The 18,814-nt window shown below is 41.2% G+C and overlaps 1 protein-coding gene across 2 annotated transcripts in view; it reads left to right on the forward strand.

Annotated features, from left to right (window-relative positions):
• Positions 1–786: 786 nt before the first annotated feature.
• The window catches only part of trit1 (tRNA isopentenyltransferase 1), a 56,001-nt gene continuing 37,973 nt past the window's right edge, over positions 787–18,814 (forward strand). The window contains exon 1 of one of the 2 annotated variants that reach the window (XM_042507105.2): positions 787–1,057. In XM_042507105.2, the coding sequence (XP_042363039.1) occupies positions 899–1,057 (159 nt within the window). In that variant the 5' untranslated portion in view covers positions 787–898. The remainder of the gene's footprint in view (positions 1,058–18,814) is intronic. The other variant, XM_042507106.2, reaches the window with a different exon arrangement.

Here is an 18,814-nt window from a genome sequence, read left to right on the forward strand (position 1 = left end):
AACAGGCATCTTTGCTCACTGCTGCAGAGCAGAGTCAGTTTCCATAGAAACAATTATAGTAACTATGGTGCAATCCCCCATAAAGGCATCTCACAAACATGATAGCTTAAACCAGTCATAATCAACTTGCTCTGCTCAGGGGCCACTTTTGTAATATGACAGGGGGCCAGTTGCAGCAGCCCCATATATGTTGCTAGGATTTTAGGACATTTCTAGGATTTCAGGATACTTCTAGGATTTTAGAACGTTTGAAGGATTTTAGGAAGTTACTAGGATTTTAGCACATATTTAGGATTTTCAGATGTTTCAAGGATCTTAGGATGTTTTTTAGGATTTGAGGACATCAAGGTCTTACTGAGAACTTCTGTTGGGGGTTGCAGGTTTTTTTTTTTTTGCTCTATTTTTATGCTGTTTCATGCACCCCGGCACCATATGTACACTAAAAGTACAAAAACAATTCCCAATCACTTTATTTTTTATTGTGAACTAGAAAATGGCTAGGGGCCACCCAGCACCCAGTCGGGGGCCCGATTTGGCCCGCAGACCGTCAGTTGAGTATCATTGACCTGAACGTTTTCATCAATCGGATATGTTCACTAAGCAGGAATAAGGAGGGATACCTCTAATGAGACGCCTTGACTGAAGATTATTATGACTGAACTGTTTTTGATGCAGTTTAATGACACGTGAAACTGCAGCGTCCAATCAGAGCGTCTCACTGACACCAGTTAAATGTTAAATAATTATATTTATAGAGCCTCCGCATCACAGCACCACCTCATCAATCAGTGTTGCCACAGTTACGGCTGCCTGTTGCCTGGTAACAGAGCCCACCTCTCATCTCTGCTCTGACTGCGCATGCGTGTTGCAGTCAGCTGGGCGCCGATGAAGCAGCATCATGGCGGCGTCCGCTGTTAGCGTGCACTGTACCTTACGGAAGGCGATGGTTCCGTCGTTGGTGGTGATTTTAGGGGCTACCGGCACCGGGAAGTCCAAGCTAGCGATCGAGATCGGAAGACGGCTTCAGGGGGAAATAATCAGCGCGGACTCCATGCAGGTAGGAGAACAGGGGACATGAGGGGAAGAGCAGGGGGACCTTGACATGGCAGCCATTATGCTCTGTGTGACACTGTAACATGATGGAAATAATTCGAGTAAAGACGAATCAAACATGTGCTGAGCTGCTAAATTAAAGCAGACAGAGACAGAAGCCAGCAGACTGTCAGCTGTCTCACCGTGTCTCTCTATGACGAGGCTGTCCATAGCTAAATGCTACGTTAGCTGGTAGCTAAACAGTCTGTCAGACTGAGAAAACGACAGTAAAATGTCATTATATCGCGATATTTCATCTCCATGACGAGTTTGCACGGTCTGCACTGACTCCTGTCCAACACTACAGCCCAGGTCCACAGCAGCTGGACTCAACTGGACATCCTGTTAGAGACACGCAGCCCAGTCTGTCTGTCCTTAAAGGTCTGTTTAAATACATGAAGTCATCTAACTCAGCTAGCAATTTTTGGTTCTAAAAACTGTCCGAGAATGGTACAATGCAACCAATGCAGTTTTTAGTAACGTTTAGTTTATGACAGTTTTTTGTAAGGGCAAGTTTTCTTTTAGTTCCCAGAACGTGCTTCTTAAAGTAATATTCTCTACAAACATCATAAGGCGTTTAAAATGTTTTGTTTTTCTGTAAACCTATCACATTATATCACATAAAAAATGTTCTGTAATCTCAGTCCTAAAAAAATATGAATGTTACTTTGAAAGATTCCTTTGTTTTTATGTAACATTGTGGGAATGTGTTATAAACATCACCAAATCCTCAGAATGTTGCAGTAATAACATTATGTCTTAGTCAGCCTTTACCTTATAGGGACATTATCTGAAATGATGAACAGCCTTAAAATATTCTTTGAATATTAGATTAAAATGTTTTCTTTAAAACATTATTGCAACTTGTTGGATATGTAAGCCAATGTTGAGGGAATATTCCCTGCTAGCTGGAAAGGGACTGTTCTGTATTTTTGAGAGGGGAGAGGGTGGTACACAATGGTGAAGGCATTTCTGATATTTTTTTATACAGTCAGTATTTATTAATTTATTTAAAAGGGTCCCCATTAGCTGATAGCAGTGACACAGCTAATCTTCCTGGCGTCCAAAATTCAGTACATCATATTCGTATTATATGATATACACAAGCTTGTGTGTGTGGGATGTACATTAGCTTAATCACAATACGCTGTGTCCAACATCACATCTGTTGTACCTCCCTTCCATCACATATGTACCTCAGCTTATGTTTCATTAAGTGATCGAACAAGTTCACTGAATCTTAAACAGTGATGCACATTAAATAACATTCACATCATTAGTCTCAAGCAAAAACAACTCTGTTTACGCAGTATTAAAGAACCTGGCTCTTCCGCCTCATGGGGCCCCTAAGGCATGAACACTAGAGACTTACTGCTGAGCGCAGCTGAGGGGTCTTCAGCGGGTAACTTTTTCGAGTGGAGCGACTGACAACAGCTTTTGCACTTTGCCAGCTTGGCGATCAAATAATTTAACCTTGTGGCTCGTGAAGACTTTACAAATGTTATTGAACTGAATGGATTAAATCTTGACAGTGACATTCCATGGGGGTTTTAATGCTCCCAAAAATCTATCCACTGATTTTCAGACATCTCTGTCTTTGTCTCATCAATGTAAGTCAATGGGAAAAAGTCTTTCCGGGCCCCATGGCATCACGTGACAGACTCCGATGGTGTAAATCCACTTTTGGCCACTATGTAAAATTTGCTCTATAGTCTGGCGCACTTCCTGGGGGCTTGGTTTGGTAACTGCTCTGCCTCCTCAGGAGACTAGCGGCAGCCCTGGGTCCATTCATTCCAAAGGGAAAAGTGAACGAGAGTCCAGATTATGAGTCCCAGAGTTACTGAAGTCAATATTGAACCCATTTGTCACAAGCCCCAGCACTTCTAAACATTCTCAAACTGAAATGGCATTTTTTCAGATGGAAAGATCAGAGGAAAACTAATTTTATCAGAGATATGTCTGCTTTGCAACACACTCTTTCGAGATTTGGCAACTGAAGTTGGCTGATATCAGAAATTAAGCTAGAAGCTAAAAACAAGCAGAGGGTGCAGCAGAACATCAGGCGCGTTGAAAGTGACACCTAACTCTCATCCATCAATTTGAACTGATCAGCTATGAACAGATCAAGAGATCAATTATCCAGCCTGTGAGTGACAAACTGCTGCTGAGGACAAAACAGAACTCATGGAGAGCTCCACCTGTTGCACTATGTTCACAGACCCATTAAAACATCTGAATTTTGAGTGAGATGATACAAAGGGACAGACAAACAATTAAAAGATAAAAAATTAATGAATAAATAAAAAGACCAAAGTGACCCCCTACCACAAACTTGACAGCGAAATGTCTCAGCAGCGAAATGCTGGATGAATTGAACAGAAAACTATCTGTAAAACGCTCAAATATGAACATCTACCATACAAGCATGACTGGGCCAACACAGATGTTAGCGTTGCCCTGGTTCCCACGTCAAAAAGCTGATGGGGTTTTTCCATTGGATTTTGGATCATTGAAGAAAATAAGCTCTGTTGCAAACAAATGTTTATGATACTTACACATTTTGTTCAGCAAGATCATATTCACAAATGAACACAACTTTCAGGATTTTTGAACCCTAAATACAGGTGCCAGAAGTTAAAAGCTTATGCAAGGCTATGAACAAAATACACTTTGGTCGCTTCGCTACTGCTGCAAGGCTGTAAAGCCATGTTGAGTGCTGTTCTGCGTGATGACGTTCTGTAGTCTCAGCTAGCCACCAGTCAGCAACCAAAATTTTTAGAAACATAAAAGCTTCGAAGTTCACAGTACGGTATTTACTGACTTATTTTACATCGTAGAACAAAACGTCAAAGTCTCTTTATCTTTTGTTATCCAAAGACCTTATTTAAGGCCAAAAACACATTGAAGAAACCCATTGACTTTGAGAGGAGAGAACCAGAGGTGCTTAAATAATAATAGATTTCTGGGTTTATGGAGTCACTCGTATCTCTATAAGTAGTAAATACAAAGTTTAATTCAGTAAATAAGTGAATGCAAACATTGCTCTTAGATGTATGGAATCAGGCTGGACAGGTGTGTTGCATCTGCAGAGGACAGTGTTAGCAGCATGAAAACAGTTATTGCACAGTCTAGGGGATCATTTACACGGCACCTTGCATGAAAGGTCAAACTTTAGTTGCAGTTTGACCTTTTATTCACATGACAACAGTGTTTTGGGGGTCTGAAAACGCAAACTTTTGAAACAGGTTTCCAGAGTGTAATCTTTTGAAAACGCCACCCTTTCTGTCGCTGTGTAAACTGGCAGTGTGCGGATCCCTTGAAAATGTTGACATCACAGCTGCACTTTGCTTGTAAGTGTGGTCTTCTTCTGTGGTGTGTCATTACAAAGTTACACAGCCAGCTACTGGCCTGGCATGCATACTACAGCGTTTTGGTTGTTTTGTGGATCTTGGTATATGAGGATTGTTCTTACAGTGTTATCATATGAATGCAGATTTTTTTGAAAATGCAAAAGAAGGACTTTTGAGTTTTTATTAGAGTCGTTCTTGTCTAAATGTGTCCTAATATTTAAGATATTTGATGGAGGATAAAATCAAGTTTGGCTGGAGGGTAAATGTGAAGGTGATCACTACTCTTTAGGCCTCAAAACAACTTTTTAATGTTGTTAAAATCTTATATTTTAAACTGTTAATGTTGAAATGTCACTGTAAAGATAAGGTTTGGTTCATCCATCACTGTACAAATAAGCATATTTAACCCTTTGAAACCAGGGACATCACTTTTCTTGTGCTGTTTTCAGATGCCTTTCACATGTATTTTAACCTTTGAATTCTGAGCAAATTGGTGTGATTTTCTTTCCAAAATATGGGGAAAAAGGGAGTGAGAAATGTTTAAAGAATTTCAAGAAATAAGTAGATTTACTTCAGATTTGCTGAGGTTTCAAAAGGTTAAGAGGAAGTAGTTACAGGTTTATAGATAAGCTGTGAGATGTTTGGGCTGTATGACAGATGACTGTGTTGACATGAAAAGATATTCTATTCTCACTTTCACTTCTCTGTGTGTGTGTGTGTGTGTGTGTGTGTGTGTGTGTGTGTGTGTCAACGCCATGACATTTAAAAAACTCTCAGGCTTGCATCTCTTCGCTTCTCTTTCTCTCTCTCTCTCTCTCTCTCTCTCTCTCTCTCTCTCTCTCTCTCTGTCTCTCAGCCCCGCCCTGCCTTTCAGTTCTCAGGCTCCGTTGCCACAGCAACCAGAGGGCGTGCACACAAAAGAAAAGGTTGGGTACAGGTTTGGGTCACAGCAGAGCGCAGAGTGGACACACACACACACATACATACACACACACACACACACACACAGAAACACCCACAGTAACTCCACTTCATCCAAATGAGCTAGCAGTGATTCCTCTGACTGCAGAATTCACCCAGTCACATCCCCGTTCACTCTTTCATCACCTTCCTCCTGTTCCAGCTCCATCTTTCCTCCCCCTCCTCTCTGCCTCTTGGTGGTGTGCATTGTCCTTAAGAGTGTGCATCCCAGCGGGTAGCACTCTTCCAGCAGTCACCTGGTACTGGGTAAACTGGGTTACGCTAATAACGTTTGAGCCCAGAATATCTGAGCGACCAGCAGCCCTGGTGGAGAGAAACTGTGGCCTAGTTACGGCACGGCAGCCCAAGCCCATCTCCACAATCCCCGGCCTTGTTGCTGTCCTCCTGTTGGTGTGTGTGACAGCGACAGAGACATGCAGACATGGAGTGAGTGAGAAAGAGACTGCTCATGTGAGAATGAGGCTGTGTATGGGCTGGAGCGGGCCTGTGTTGTCTTTGGGATAGGAAACAGTCTGGTCTTGTTTGGGAGAAAGCAGCATTGTGCTGAGCTGGTGCATATTCAGCGCCATGCTCCGCTGGCCCAGCAGCTGATAGTGAATGGGCACGCTGTGGCCACTGGGAAGTGTCTATTGTCCCGGGGAGAATTGGTTCCCACACTACCCTAACACTCCTATTGTGTCCCTCTCAACACCCCCCCCCCCCCCCTGCCCCTGGCCCATGCCCTCAACCCACAGTTCATTGGACATTATTCACTCATTAAATGAACATGCTATCTATGGCACACACACAAGTGCTCATTCTGTACTGCCAGTGAATGAGACGCTGCTAAGTAGTGTAAACCTAGGGTTCCCAAAGTGGGGGTCCTGGGACCAGCGGGGGTCCCTTCAGAGGCTCTCTCACTCCCCACAGGCTGGACTGATGGGAGAATGTGTGTGTACAGTATGAGTGTGATTTAAGCTTTTACAGTCCTCACTGTACCTGTCGTCTTATCTATATGCAGCTGAATTGTGTCATTAGAAACCAGAGAGTGAAAGGTCCTAAATTAGCCAGTTATTTAACCCTGTGAAACCTAAGCAATTGAGCAATTTCTGAGCAATTTCTTTCAAAAATATGTGGGGAAGGCAATAGGCAACTTAAGAGCACATGGCCCCCCAAAAAAAGCAAAGTTAGCTAGTAAATTAGTAAAAAGTTACAGGGAAATTACTTGAAAGTAAGCACAAAAAAAGAGAAGAAACAAAACAGAAAATGTCCTGAAAAAAATTGCAGAAATTTTTAAAAATTATTTGGTTAATTTTTTCCCCGTAAAAAAAATTAAATATATATAATGGGAAAGGGATGTTATACCTGTGAAAAATGGAAGCAAAAACAAAAATATTGTGTTTAAGTTTATGTGTAGTGTATAATGATACTACATCAAGGTCAGCAGTTACTGTTGCACTGCCTGCATTTGTTAATCAAGTGTCACCTGAGGTGAGAGGACTATTTATCCAGGCACAAAGCATTATTGGTAAGAAGAAGACACATTTTACGTGTGCGATGACAGTGAGGGGACAGAGTGAGTCCTCTCCAGAGGTGATTCATGTGACAAGTGCTCAGACTGAAACATTAGAGCGGTTTACTCAGAGCTGTGATCATCGTTCAAACGCCGTCTCGTTTATGAACTCTTTCACATTACAGCAGAGACTGCCTGTCTCACTCTTCATGTCAAGGGTATCTGCAGCTGCAAAGATAGTGTGTAGACTGTTTTTAGTCATTGTCTTGTCTCTCTTCCTCTTGGTAATGACTATTTTGACAGAAGCAATTAAAGTTTTCGTAGTGCTTTAACTAAGGATGCAGACACTTCAGGATGCCAATAAAATATCTTTTGGATTTCTATGATATTGTAACAAGGTTTAACTGGAACATTAAGTAATAGTACTAATTACTGAAGTGTATCAGAGACACTGAGATTTACACTATAAAACTGCGTGGATGTGGTGATCTGCTGGTGTCTGCTGTCTGACCTGCAGCTGGATTTAAACATACAATCCACACTGTTACACCACTGCATTAAATCTGTTGTTTCATTCTACTCAATGTAAAGCAACACTGAACAAACCAACTTGATTTAATTGACCAAGACCTGCATTTAGTTTGGAACAAGATTTAACAGTAATATTCAGTAACAACAACAACAACAATGATAACAGCAGCTTCTCAGAGACCACAAATAATTGTCTACATGTTCCCGCTTCACAGAGATGTATAGATGTAAATTAGAAGGCCCTTCTCTGGCAGCTGCTGGGAGCTTCTGCTAAAGTCACCTGAGTGCATCTGGACAGTTATAGAGTACATTAGCCAATTACTGCACAAGCAAAAACATGAACCTGCAGCAGACAGTATAGGACAAACAACTGCTGCAGTGCATCAATTATTTCTTTGTTGTGATTATTCATTAATAAAATAAAAGAGGATGCACCACAATTAAACAGTTACACATGCTGAACAATATGAGTAATTATTTGTTCATATTGGTCAGCTAATTTCAGCACAATAGCTAACGTACTTGCTGGGTAGAAAGAGCAGCACTAAGCAGCCAGCAGCAGCAGTAATGAACTATATAAACTAGTGGCTCTCCATTTAGATGATTCATAAAAATCCTTCAATTCTTAGCAGCTATCATAGCATCATTATTGAGCACCATTATGTAGCTTTGCTTGATTTTTTTACCTGAGATAGGTAGTTCAAATGAAACGTCTTCACACAAAACTGCCTTTTTTATGTTATAAAAGAAGACATACCTCTCTATTTGTATATCTTTTCCTCCTCCTCTATTCTTAGTTTTAAAATTGCGCACCTGAAGGTTCAGACCTTTTTTTATGAAAAAAAAAAGTAAACGTAGACAGCTTATAACTTGCCTGTTGACATGTGTCAGTCAGGCTTCTCTCCCTCTCTGACCAGAGGTGAACATCAGTAACTCATTCCTGACTTTCACTTTCAGCACCGTGCTCACAGGATCGGAACATTCCCAGTTTACACGACGAAAGAAGGGGCGGCGTTGTCAAAAAATGACACTCTGGAACCCGGTTTCAAAAATTATGTGTTTTCAGGCCCCCAAAATGCTGTTGTGTGAACGAAAGTCCAAGCCACAGGCGTTTAACGTTTCATGCAAGAACCGTTGCCACGTTAACAGCCCCTCAAACAGGTAAAAACACAGAATAAAGCAATTTCAAGTTACAAGTCGTGCATTTACGACACTTTTAAGCATGCCGGTGCAGGTGGCTCATCCAACACATGCTAATGTGTGCTCACATTTTTTCTTTTGTTTTCTTACAACTTAAGATCCAAGCATTCAGGAGGTTTGCAGGAAGCCTAATTGTCAGCAGCGGTCACCTTAATGACAATATATTCCTTTAAAGCCTACTCACTGGAGCTTTCAATTGGATAATTAAATAAATTGAAACATCTGTAGGCAGGAAATGAATCAAAATTGATCATCAGTGATATGACGTCCACTTTGTGAATAAATTGGCTCCATCACACAAAACCACCAGCATGACTCTGTTAATCAGGGTGTCCGAAAATATATATAGTCCTATATTTTCATTTAAATTTTTATAAATATTCGGCCTTAGTCTTAAATTTGAATTTGTGGGGTCTTTATTGCGATAAATATTTCAAATGTTTAATCTAATTTAATTTATTCAACATAATTTTTTTTTAAATGAATCAACCTTTTTGTTAAACATCTTTAAATACACCACTGAACATCATACTTCACATACATAACATACTTCTACTTTATATAAGTATAATGTAAAAAGACAGCATGAGGTTCAGTGGTATGTTACCTGTTTGCAAAATATAGACTAACCTAACTGACATTAATGACCATACACTCTGAACTATTGGCAGGATAAATGTCAGGTTTAATTTTTGTGCCATATCAAAGACAGCTCAGTAGAGCAGCCCACTTTCATGGTGGGCGGCTGTGGCTCAGAGGTAGAGAGGGTCGTTTTCTAATCGGAAGGTCAGCAGTTCGATTCCCGGCTCCTCCGGGCAACATGTCGAAGTATCCTTAGGCAAGATACTGAGCCCCAAATTGCTCCCGACGCCACGTCATTGGAGTGTGAGTAGTATCCTTAGGCAGGATACCGAGCCCCAAATTGCCCCCGATGCCACGTCATGCCGCGTGTGAATGGGTATTGAGTAGCAGCTGACACCTCTGCCGCCACTGTGTGAATGTGTGTGCGAATGAGTGAATGTGACAGTTTAGTGTGAAAGCGCTTTGAGTGGTCGACTAGAAAAGTGCTATTAAAGTACAGTCCATTTTACCATTTTTGTTCCATGTTTCAGAGATTTTTTTAACCAAGTATGAGAAATGATTTAATTACAAAGAATGTCATAATACGTCTAAAAAAAAAAAATCAAATCATGTCTCACCATATTTACTGTTTTAAAAAGCCAGTAGATTATTTGATATAAGGCCAGCCTATTTCAGTAAATCTTGATTGTCTTCACGGTCACCCCTGTGAAGGACTGAGTAGATTGTGCTTTGAAGTTAAGTTTACTGTTTCATGTTCCAAAACGCAAAAGTCACCTTTTGGTTCATAGTTTTTCTATTCAGAGCATAGTGGTTTATGCTGTTATTGTAATCGTTATGCACAGTGCAGCCTTATTTAATGTGTTGTTTTTAATGATTTTTTTAAATTCGTTTAATCTTTTTAAAGCTAATGCAGGGTAAACAATCATTTTAAACACACCTGATATGATCTAGCCTACTGATAATACAGACATAGTCGTAAGCCTGTCTGACTGTTCATTTATCATCAAATACAATTAAAAATAATAAGTAGGCTTTTATAACTTCTGCTTTTAGTCTCAGTATTTCTCCCCAGGCCGTCACCTCACGCCGAGTATATACTGCTTTATATTCTTCATGGAGCTTCATCAGCAAATTTGCTCTGCTTCTGAGAAGAACATGGCTCTCATTTAATCTTACTTTTGGGTTAAAATATCCTCTTTTCGGGGCTGCTTTTGTACTCGGTGCGCGCATTGAGTTGGAGCTTATTCCAGCCTGGCTCGAGTTAACGCTGATTAGATGAGGCTGAACTGTGTTAGTGAAACGGTTTAAGCCTTAAGAGGAAGTTGAGTGAAATGGGACTTTGGAATGCTTAAATGAGAAAATGATGATTTTTTTTTCAAAAATCTGTCTTAAATTCGGTTAAAAATGATCTTGAAAAGGTCCTAGAAAGCAATAGATTGCAGTGTGATCCATGTAGACACCCTGATTGACAGCACTTTATGAAGGATTTGAATTATTCTCCACTTTCTTCCCTCCAAACAGTTTGTGTGATAGCAGATTTCTCTGGGCAGTTACCCTCTGTCTCCTGGTGAACGCATTAACTAAAAACACATTGTTACCACAAGATAAATGCTCTTTCTGCAGGGTGTTTAAGGACTGTGTGTTTGAGTTATGTGTGCATGGGGCTGGGGGGTATCATAGCATCATCAGAGGTCCTAAAGGGCAATTTTACAGGTCATGCACATGTATGCACCATGACTTTAGAGTGTGAGGCTGTTGGGGGTGTCGGAGGCCGCTGACCCTTTGCTTTCAGCATGCATAGACCAGGGGAGTGGCCGTATTCTTTCAAAAAACATGAGCAACCAAAATTGCGCCAAAGGCAGACAATTTGTCAGGCTTGTGGTTTTGTGTTGGATGTGAGAAATTGGCCCGAACAGTAGTAAAGCTGTTATGTGTCATCTTGACCCTCATAGTGCCATAAAAGTGGAGTGAAGGAGGTGTTCTTGGTAGAAACACTGAGGGCTGCTTCGCCTTTTAAGTCATAAATTTGGAAATGTGATGGTGATGAAACTGACTGATTGGAGCGCTCTGTGTGTGTGTGTGTGTGTGTGTGTGTGCGTGTGTGTGTGTGTGTGTGGGGAGGGGAAAGGCTTATTATTGGCCAGAGGTTATTACACCATACACACCCATACACCAACACCACCTGCTTATCTGCGCATTAAACACATCCTACGCTCAAACACTGTCCAGCGACGTGTTATATCCCTCTAATTCGCTCGCAGTCATCCTCCTCCTCCTTTCTCCTTCTCTTTCCCTCTCTGTGCATCTCTCTCTCTGTCCCCCTCCCACTGTCTCTCTATCTGTCTGCTGTGGCTATGACCTGTCTGGGCTTTGACGTATCAGTTTGTATTGTAACTCAGCCGATGCTGCCTCCCACATCCTATTTTATGATGCATCCCTTCAAGTAATCTAAGCCTGTGTAGGAGAGAGCCAGAAAAGAGCACTGATTAACTCTTATTCTTGGTGTGTGTGTGTGTGTGTGTGTGTGTGTGTGTGTGTGTGTGTGTGTGTGTGTGTGTGTGTGTGTGAGTATGCAGTCTGCGGGTGTGGTGATGCGGACGCCACTACAGTAAAGCAGCGAGGGAGAGGAGGATGGCAGGTTGGGAGAGAAGGAGGTGGGGGGGGGGCAACGCCATGAATGATTTATTAGTCTGGCATTACTGGGCCATTTCCCACAGAGAGAGGAGAGGAAGATGGAGGGATAAATTGTTGAAGGATGGTGCCTTGAGGGGCGAGGAGAGAAGGGGTAAAAAAAGGAAATAAGCGGATAGGTATTCTGTGGTAAGTGTAATGGAGGGAAGGATAAAAATAAAACAGTGCAGCTTCCAGTTGGAGCTGTTGAATGTGCATCTGTGTCCAGGGGTCAGAGTAAGGACGGACTGTACCGTCATCCTCTCTTGACCAGAGTCCACTGACAAACGGACTGACCCTCCTGTTGTTTTTTATCTAAGCTTTTAACCTTTTGGCATTTATTTTTTCTCTTAAGTTCCATTTTTTGTGCAAAAAAGTTGAAGAAAAAGCATTTTCCCCAGATTTTTCGTTCTTTCTTTCTTTTAGAATAAAATAACACATTCTCATCCCACCTCATCACATGTTGCATTGGACTTGTGCGTCTACATATTACGAGTTACGTATCCTTCTGCGTCTGCTGTTTACGTTCCAGAATGCCGCTGCCATGATGTCAACAGCACATGGTGGGATGCTGCTTCATGTGGTTATGTTTAAGCAACAGCACCACATAGTAACCAACGCCGGCACATCAACAAATGCACAAGCTGGCACGGATGGTTAGGATTAGGGGAAGCGCACACCAGACTCCTGCATGAAAGTCCAGGACCCATCCACTGCCCCTCTTGGCTGACCTATAAGCACCTCACACTCCTTAAAATTTAATTGTTACCAGCTGCGTTTCAATCTGGTGCCGTGCTGCCGCATTTCATGTTCATACGACATGTTCCGTCCGCATTCCTAATGGACGCCACCTTTGTATAATAACACAGCGACAGGTTTTGTCCAGCCGCATTATTACCTGACGCTGTCCAGCAGCATTTCATGGTGCCTTTTGGCATTGAGCATCAAAAGTACTGACAAAGCAGTTCTATTTTACAAGTTGGGAATGAGAAAGGGCTGAATAAAATCCTATTAAATGTTATTTACAATCATCATACATCGTTCACTGAAGCTAAAACTACTGTTAAAATGAAAATTTCAGCACAGTATGGGTGCCAAGTATGGCTGCTACCCAGAATCATCAGCTACACAGTGGTGAGCACATTTCTTAAGATGCCTTCAAATGAAAACTATATGTGGATCAATGACATATTGCTGATACTTGACCTGCTCAGTTGGGTTAATAACTGCCTGTGCATCCCGAAATAATTATACGAGGAAAATAAAATAAAATAAAACACATAAAGCTAATGTTTTAAATCCTTTATATGGTCTATTGCAGTGATACTCAACCTACGGCCTGTGGGCAAAATCTGGACCTGAAAGGATGCCAGGTGGCCCCCCAGCCATTTTCTGATTGACATTAAAATTAAAGTGATTCACACTGGGAATTGTTTTTGTACTTTTAGTATACATAAGGTGCATAAAACAGCATCAAAATAGAGCTTATTGATTAAAAAAAAAAAAAAAAGTGCCAATGGAGGATCCAACACCCCCCCACAGAGGTCCTAACTAAGATCCTAATATTCTAAACACATCTGAGAATTTTCCTTAAATCCTAGAAACTCCCTAAAATCCTTGAAACCTTCTAATATCCCAGAAATGTTCTAAAATCCTAGAAGCATCCTAAAATCATATAAATATCCTGACATATTAGAAACATCCTAAGTCCTAAAAAAATGTCCTAAAATCCTAGAAATGTATGGAACTGAGTGACTGGCCCCTGGCCTCCTGTCTTTTTGCAAAATTGGCCCCCAAGCAGAGCATGTTGAGTATCCCTTGTCTATTTTATGGTCTGTTGTGGTCATCTCTGGCTATTAAAAATACTAATCAGATACATGGGTCTAACACTGTTGTAAAAGGTCTGCTTTATCCCGTTCTTTCAGCTTTTGGCTTTCTCTGAATCTTACTTTATGTCTCAGTGAGTGTTTGTTCTCTCTGTCTCCTTCTTTTCTCCTCTCCCCTCTGTCTCTCCTGCCCTCTTCCTTTCATTTGGCCATGCTCCCCCCTTATTTATGTGGCAGAGGAACAGCTGTCTCGTGCAGGGCGTAAGGTTGGCCAGGCAGGCGGGCTGCAGGCTCTGCATGGCTCGAACACTGAGCTCATTGTCTCACACACACACACACACACACACACACTCACACACGCACACACATTCCTCCCGTTACTCGCACACAAGCCACACGGTCACATCCATTCACATCCATTTAAAAGCGAGACAGGAAGGAGTAGGCAGCTGAACCCACATTAGCTCATTTCATTGAAGTACATCAAGCGTTTGGAATGAGGAGCGCTGAATGTGACGAGTCCTTTAACATTTAATCTGTGGCGCTGACAAGTAGAAACTAGTGGAAAAGATATTTCGACAACTCAAAATATGAATTTAAGTAATCTCCAAAACATTTTTAGCATGATACATTTTCACATATGGAAATTACATTTCAACAACTAAATCCTGATATATAGATAACCTTAATTTATGAATACCGGAAATCTTTTTTTCAGAATAAGAATAATGATCACCAGTATCTATGAATACATTTCCACAAGTTGAGAAATGATTGTGACTCTTGGAAATGTTATTACCCATTTCGGACATCAAAAATTACATTTTTGACATGTCTGACACATCAGTAAATTATTTTGGATATGTTGGCATCATATCATTTGTATACCACAAAGCTGCCTTTTAAATTAGCTTAATCATTTTTCATGTGAACGTACAGATATCTACAATGATATTTGAATAATGGAATTTCTCTTTTTTTTTCTTATATAAAATTAAATTCTGACAAATTATGAAAGAAATTTTACATGTCTTAAATATAATTGTTACTAGTACAAATGCCATTTCCATGAGTTAAAATTGTATTTCAGATATCTGAAATGCAGTTCTTTGAAGTTACATTCCTACTTTTGACAATTCTAAGCAGACATATAAGTCACTTAATTTTGACTAGTGGGAACTGAGTTCCAGATATTATGAAGAACAATAGCACATATCTACAATGAACATTGCCACTAGTGAGAATTGAAATGTTGATATCAGCAATTGATATTTTGCCTATAGTGAGGATAGAGTTGTAGATATCATTAAATAGGTGGTATGGTGGTGCAGAACTGCTGCCTCACAGCAAGAGGGTTCTGGGTTTGAACCCGCTGGCCAGCCAGGGCCTAGGGCTGGGCGATATGGCCTCAAATCAATATCACGATATATTGAGCAGCTCACCTCGATAACTTTAAATGGATGATAACCCTGCGCCCCCTGCGCAAAAAAAAAAGTTTGGCCATAGATGGGGCTGTGGCAGTTACATTCATAGTATGACTCCCCTGGACCTATTTATTGCAATTATTTTGCCACTTTAAAGGACTGTAAAACCACACTGTCTGAAAATAAATGAAGAAAATACAAATTAAGTACTTTTAGCTGTTAAGATTTATTGAACAGCTGATAAGCACAGATTACTTGAAATGAGAACGATAACTTAAATTTCCTGCAAACACAAAGTATTAAAAATACAATTTCTTATCAATTTCTTATAAACAAATTCTAAATATGGATATTACAAAGAGCTTACTCCAAAATGGCCACATTTGAGTTGTCAAGTAATCAGGTTCTCTATAATGAGAGAAACAAGTTGCATCCCTTGTAAACTAAAAAAATTTCACATTTGTGCAAGTAAACAATGACTTGTGCAAAGGTAAAACCATCATGTGCAAAGGCCTGTCTCTGTGTAAAGGCCTTGGAGGTAGTGTTGCTTTTAAGTAAATATTAAAGGCTAAACAATGCCTTGTGCAAAGGCCTATCTCTGTGTAAAGGACTTGGAGGTAGTGTCACTTGTAAAATAATAAATAATGTCATGAACAAAAATGTCAATAGAACATCGAAAAAAATATTGCAAATAAACACTAAACACTGCCATGTGACAGGTGACAATTGACAGCTTTAAACTCTTTTAAGCAAATACATTAAATAGTGCCGTGTGCAGAAATGTCAATATAACACTGATGATTACGAATAAGAGGGGCTTGAACAGGTTGCCTCAAAAAGGAGCAGCAGACTTGGTATCCTAAACTGTTTACTCAGACTAGTGTTGTAGATGTGAATCCGACTCATGGCTGCTGTTGCATGTGATCACTCTACTCTATGCACTAGTGTTTACTCCAGGTTCTTGCTAAGAAACACTAGCATGTTTACCATTTCAGGTTTCAGGCAGGATCTGAGGCATGTAACAATGTTTCCTCCAGAACTGAAAACCCGCTCGGATGGGGAGCTAGCGGCTGGTATGCAAAGGTACTTTTTTGCCACTTTACTTAGAGTGGGAAAGTGTACCTGATGCTCCCTCCACCAGTCTAGTGGATTTCTCTCACTATCCTGCACAGGAGACACTAAGTAGCTGCTCAGCTCTGCTTCTACTGCTTGCTCAGATGACACAATGGGTGCAGTTGAAGGGTAGCCTCACTTCCTTTGAAAAAGCTTCCCAGTGATCTCTTTGGCTTTTTTGCTTCTGATGATGTAGAAGGCTGTGGCTCGGTGCTCTCTACGGTACTTCCTGTGTGGACTGCAGCTGCTGACTTCATCTCTGTTTTCACTTTCTCTTGAATGGCGGTGACACAGTATGCAGAAATGTATGCTGCTTTGAATCTTGGGTCAACAAAACTGGCTGTGTCCAAAAGCTCTACAGTGGGGGGGATCTGAGAACTTCTCATCAAGGTACACAAGGATGTGAGATTTGATGGCTTTGGTCAGCGCCACATCATCTTCTTCCTCAGCCAGCACTTGTGAATGGAGAATGTGTAGGACAGGCTTCACAGATGAGACTTGACATACTCTTCACCCGACAGGGCGTCGGTGAACTCCACCAATGGAGCGAGAGCTTTTTTTACAGCCTCCAAGACATCCAGGTCTGACCATTTTGGAACAAGATGCCTTGATGCCTTGTCATCAGCCAGGACCTGTAATAATAATAATGATAATGATTATTATTATTATTATTATTTATTTTATTTATATTGCGCTTTTCATCTTAAATGACAGATCAGAGCAATTACAATAAAGTCTAAAATCATTACATGAGCCCAGCCACTAAAAGACACACAATAAAATAGAGTACCAAGGATCATAGCCTACCTGTGTGATGGCATTCTTCTGCTCCAGGATCCTTGCTGTCATCATCTGCATGGATCCCCATCTGGTTGGACATGCTGTTTTGAGCTTGTGAGTTGGCAGGTTTATCTCTTGTTGTACCTTCTGTAATGTCTTCTTCTTTTTCCAACTGTAAGAAAAGGCACTGACAATCTTTTTGCAGACCTTCATTGCCCGTTCCACAGGGGCTTGATTTTTCAGGGCGTTTTCTGAAGAGCAAGCATGCACGCACACACACACACACACACACACACACACACATTAAGAGAAGGAAAAATAGCTGTACCCATTTAACTGTAATTCTATAGCTAAAACGTTACTGCTGTAGCTCTATTATGTATGTATATTATGTATATGTCCTACATTATACAATTGAACACACAAAAACACACAGTGTAACAGCAGGTCAGCACCAAAAGATATCCCCATTAAGATCTGCTCACTTACCAATTGCCAGGTGCAGCCGGTGTCCAAAACATTGCACACGCGTCCATCCGTTGAGCTCGGCAGCTTTCACAATATTCAATGCCATTGTCAGTTGTTATGGCGACGAGGTCCTCTTCCCTGATGTCCCATGCAGACAGCATCGTTCTTAAGCTCTGTCCGACCATCTCTCCTGTGTGATCAGATGGAAAATATGCCGTCTCGAGCACTCTGGTGCACAATTTCCATTTGTCGTCGATGTAATGCACTGTCAGACTGATATAGGGCTCCATGGTGCGACTGGACCAGAGATCGGATGTGGCTGCAAAGTGCTTAATATATCTCAACTCAGCAGCGACCCTTTCTCTCTCTGTTCTGTACATCCTGGGAATCACTGTTTTCGAAAAATATTTTCGCGATGGCAGGCTGTATCTCGTCGATGGTTTTCATGAGGTGTATGAACCCCTTGCGCTCCACTGTAGCAATGGGAGCCATGTCGTTTGCTATATGGTAGCCTATAGCATTGGTGATTTCGATCCATCTTTTTGATGTTCGCTCATATTGTTGAGTACTAGCAAATGCTTTGGTTATAGGCTGCTGCCTGGTGGTGGAAGCACTTGTTGCTGGTCCTGATCGCTTCTCGCTTTGAGCTTTTTTTATTTCTTCGAATTGAATCACGTGGTTGTACTGCAGGTGGTGGAAGAGGTTGGATGTGTTACTGTCACTTGTCGCCACATTATTTTGGCACAGTTTACAGTTCACATTTTTTTGGTCAACATCGTCCTTGCTGAACCCAAAATACTGCCAAACGATTGATGAAGCATTTCTTTTTGGAACAAGCTGCTCACCTTCTCCCTCGACCACATCAACTTCGTCTACTTCAGCCGCCGCAGCAGCCGCTACAACTTTCAAACCGTCCTCCATCTCCTCACCTCTCTTTCCCTGTTTGTTACAGCCTGGGTGGGGTGGAGTCACATCTCTGACGGAGTACAGCATCTTAAAGGGACATGAGAACATAGCCTACCTACACATAACCAAAACCAACTTTCATTTTCTTTTTTTTTTAAACACCGAATATAACGACATGGGCAAAATGACGTCGGTTATCGTCGTAAATTTCGGTATCGATAAATTTTCGGTTTATTGCCCAGGCCTACCGGGGCCCCTCTCTGTGGAGTTTGCATGTTCTCCACGTGTCAGTGTGAGTTTTCTCCTGGTTTTCCAGCTTCCTCCCTCTGTCCAAAGACATGCAGGTTAGGTTAGGTTAGGTGGCTCTAAATTGCCAATAAATATGAATTTGTCTGTCTC

Source organism: Plectropomus leopardus, chromosome 17 (genome assembly GCF_026936395.1).
Source record: "Plectropomus leopardus strain MGB_pleo_1.0 chromosome 17, ASM2693639v1, whole genome shotgun sequence".
NCBI classification, from domain to species: Eukaryota; Metazoa; Chordata; class Actinopteri; order Perciformes; family Serranidae; genus Plectropomus; species Plectropomus leopardus.